General features: G+C 40.8%; 1 protein-coding gene across 1 annotated transcript in view; it reads left to right on the top strand.

The window, feature by feature from the left end:
• Window positions 1–3,497, top strand: part of Dnah3 (dynein axonemal heavy chain 3) — a 163,931-nt gene that overhangs the window by 85,562 nt on the left and 74,872 nt on the right. The window contains exon 39 of the mRNA XM_021168736.2: window positions 350–479. Coding sequence (XP_021024395.1) covers window positions 350–479 — 130 coding nt within the window. The remainder of the gene's footprint in view (window positions 1–349; window positions 480–3,497) is intronic.

The following is a 3,497-nucleotide window of genomic DNA, read 5'->3' as shown; positions in this document are numbered from 1 at the left end:
TAGCATTGGAAATGTAAATAAGGAAAATACCTAATAAATTTTTTTTAAAATGCATTTAGTCTATCTAAAGTACCAAATACCATGGGTTAGCATCACAGCACACTATAAAGAATTCTCTTCTTGCCCTGGTGGTTATGTGACAGTTGGGGAGCCACCACTCACTGCTGTAGCCCTGCATCCTGAGAGGGCATCACATGGCTAACCCAGGAAAGGATCAAAACCCCAAATTGGAAGCATGTAAATTTTGAAACAGCACTCAAAGGTAGCCAACAATTGCATCGGCCTCTCCAGCCTTTGAGGTGGGTCAAGCTCTTTGTCTCCACAGTCTCACAAAGCTTTCTCCTCTCAGGTTGAGGACATGTTCACGTGGCTTGTGCAGCCCTGTCTGGACTTTAGTCGGCTCCATTGCAAATTTGTGGTGCAAACATCTCCCATCCACCTTGCCTTCTCAATGATGCGGCTGTACTCCTCCCTGCTTGGTAAGTGACCCATGATTCTTAGTCTACACTGGGTATGTCTTGGCCCATGATTTCACTCTCATTCCTCTTTTCTTCCTCTTGAGTTTCTGTGGGACCTGAAGTCTATCCAAAGCAAGAGTGCTTTGCAGGTGGAGGTTATGGAAAGGACCATGTGTTTTGTCTCATATTGGTTTGTGATTGCACAAAGTTTACCGCATCCTTCCTTCTCCCACCTAACGTTCCTCGTACACACAGAGGATTCTTGAGCCTCTCCTCCACACAGAGATTTAGATGACACATTTGGATGTTCCTCTGAAAATCTACTTGGAAAAATAGATAAGTTTTCATTTGTTAAGAAAGTTATGGGGGCGGCGGAGATAGCTTACTCAGTGCTAACTCAAAAAAATGCTTATCACAATAGCTTGGAGTTTAACTCCCAGAAACTACATTAAAAGATCAGGTGTGGTGGTACATGTTTGATATCCCAGCACAGATGGATTCCTTGGGTTTCGCTGGCCAGTCAGACTAGCAAAGTCAGCACTTTCAAGGACTATGAGAGACCCTACCTCAAAAACAAGGTGAATGGTACCTAAGGAACAACACCCAAGGTTAACCTTCATGCACAAGCACACACACACACACACACACACACACACACAGAGAGAGAGAGAGAGAGAGAGAACTTACATTATAAATATACAAATTTACAACACACAAATACATTAGAAGAGAACTAATATCAATTTTAAAACCAGAAAACTTCTTCAGGAGACAAAGGTTCTGTGATAAACGTACCTCTGAGGTATAATCATACATCTCTGTAACTGCTTTCACATACATCAAATTTCACTAACATCTACTGCAAATGATCTGGGGAATCTGTGTGCATCTGGGGAACTCTTACTGGATGCCACTTCTTTTTCAAGATAACAGTTCAAACTCTGATGAATCTTCTTCACGACTTCCGGTACCTAAACATGTTTTTTTCAGCTTATTTTCACCCAAATCATTGTAAGTATAAATTAAAATTGTAACATAGTTAACAGTGGAGTGGGGACTTTATAAATACTGCTTTGTTTTCGTAAATTAAACTCCGGGTACTCAGGAGATGGCTCAGTGAATAAAGTGTATGCTGTGTAAGTATGAAGACCTGAGTTCAAATTCCCAGAAACCCTTAAAGCCAGGCATATATCACTTGTCTGCAATCCCAGTGCTCTTGCACCAAGATGAGAGGCAGAGACAGGAGAATGTAGGGATGCTTGTGGGCTTGATAGATTAATGTACACGGGGGTGAGTAACAAGAGCCCCATTTCAAGGTAGTAAGGTGGGTACTGAGATTGTCCCTGATCACCACATGACCCTTTGGCACATGTACACCTGCACTGACACACATGAAGATGACCTACATCATATATAGATATCACACATAGATTAAAAAAAAAAAAACCTTAAGTTCAGAACTCTCTTTAGAAACAAACCAATTGTATTCAGTGTTGTATATCTGCATTTCCTATGCAAATGCTACATATTTTCTCAAGTTCTGTCTACTGTCCTTATATAGTTTCCCCAAGTGAAGAAGCACTAGCACAAGAAACAGGCTCATTGCCTCCAGCTCCATGTGGCCTCATCCCCTGCTTTCCCAAGCGTGCTGTTGTGAAACCTCCTGGAAACACTCCCTACTAAAAACTAGAGCCTGAGCTTCAATGTGCCTGTAGCTCACACCAAAGCTGTAACTTTCTGTTCTGCGAAATGCAAGCACATGGTAGCTGTGCCGATCAAGGCCTTAAGATGAGGAACTGTGAATGCTGCTTTAGTGTGAACTAGTTTTACATTTATAGAAGACTTGCAAGAAGGGCATGGGGGAGGGGCATATCTAGACCCCCTCCCCTAGCTTCATAGTTTAACTCCATGTTAACATCGACCAAGAGATCATTGTCAGAGTAAGCAAAGGCATGGGTTCCATGCTGCCAGATATGTTGACACCACACTGCATTTAATTGCTGTATTCCCATCGTTTGCTCCAACCTGTGACATTTTGTCTTTTCTTGTTTTTAACAATCTTGCCTCTTGATACTAGCCAGTTATTTTCTCATAATTTAATTGAGGTTCTGTATTTTGAATTAAGGACACGGGAAATGTGATCTACACACACACACATCTGATGTGTATAAATATATTTATATACATACAAACATATATCTGTGTATACACACACTTACCCTACTAGAATTCTGGCTAGAGCTGGCTTTGAATTCATGGTCATCCTGCCTGATCCTCTTCAGTGCTGGAATTATAGACATATAGCTCTATCTTATACCTCCAAACAATCTTGGAAAAGGGCAAAGCCAGAAAATTTACTGAACCTGATTTTAATGCTTATTATAAAGCTATTGTCATTCAAAAGTATTGTACTAGCACATAGACTAATATGACCAACAGAGAAATAAAAACCACAGAAACAAAGCCTCCTATAAATGGCTAAATTATTTTTGACTTATATGTGTTAAGACCATCCATGAGGAAGAACAATGTTTTCAATAAATATTACCAGGTAAACTAGATAGTCACTGCAAAAGAATCAAGTTGGCTAGGCTGATGAGATGGCTTAATGGTTAAGAGTGTTTGCTGTTCTTGTGGAGGACCCAAGTTCAGGGTCTAGCACCCATGTCAAGTAGCTCACAACTGCTTGTAATTCCTGCTCCAGAAAATCCAAAGCCCTCTTCTGACTTCTCTGGGCACCTGCACTCATATGCACATACCCACACTCATACACAAATATACAAATAATTTTAAAATAAATCTTAAAAAAAAAAAAAAAAAAGGATTTGAAGCCAGGAGTCCTAATCTCAGCACTCAGAGGCAGAGGTAAGCAGATCTCTGCAAGTTCAAAGCCAGCCTGGTCTCCATTGTGAGTTCTAAGACAGGCAGGGCTATGTAGGAAGTTAGATCATTACCTAATATTAAAAAATATATTAAAAAAAAAAAGCCGGGCGTGGTGGCGCACGCCTTTAATCCCAGCACTCAGGAGGCAGAGGCAGG

This window comes from Mus caroli, chromosome 7 (assembly GCF_900094665.2).
Source record: "Mus caroli chromosome 7, CAROLI_EIJ_v1.1, whole genome shotgun sequence".
NCBI classification, from domain to species: domain Eukaryota; kingdom Metazoa; phylum Chordata; class Mammalia; order Rodentia; family Muridae; genus Mus; species Mus caroli.
This window is presented reverse-complemented; position numbering and strand designations above follow the sequence as displayed.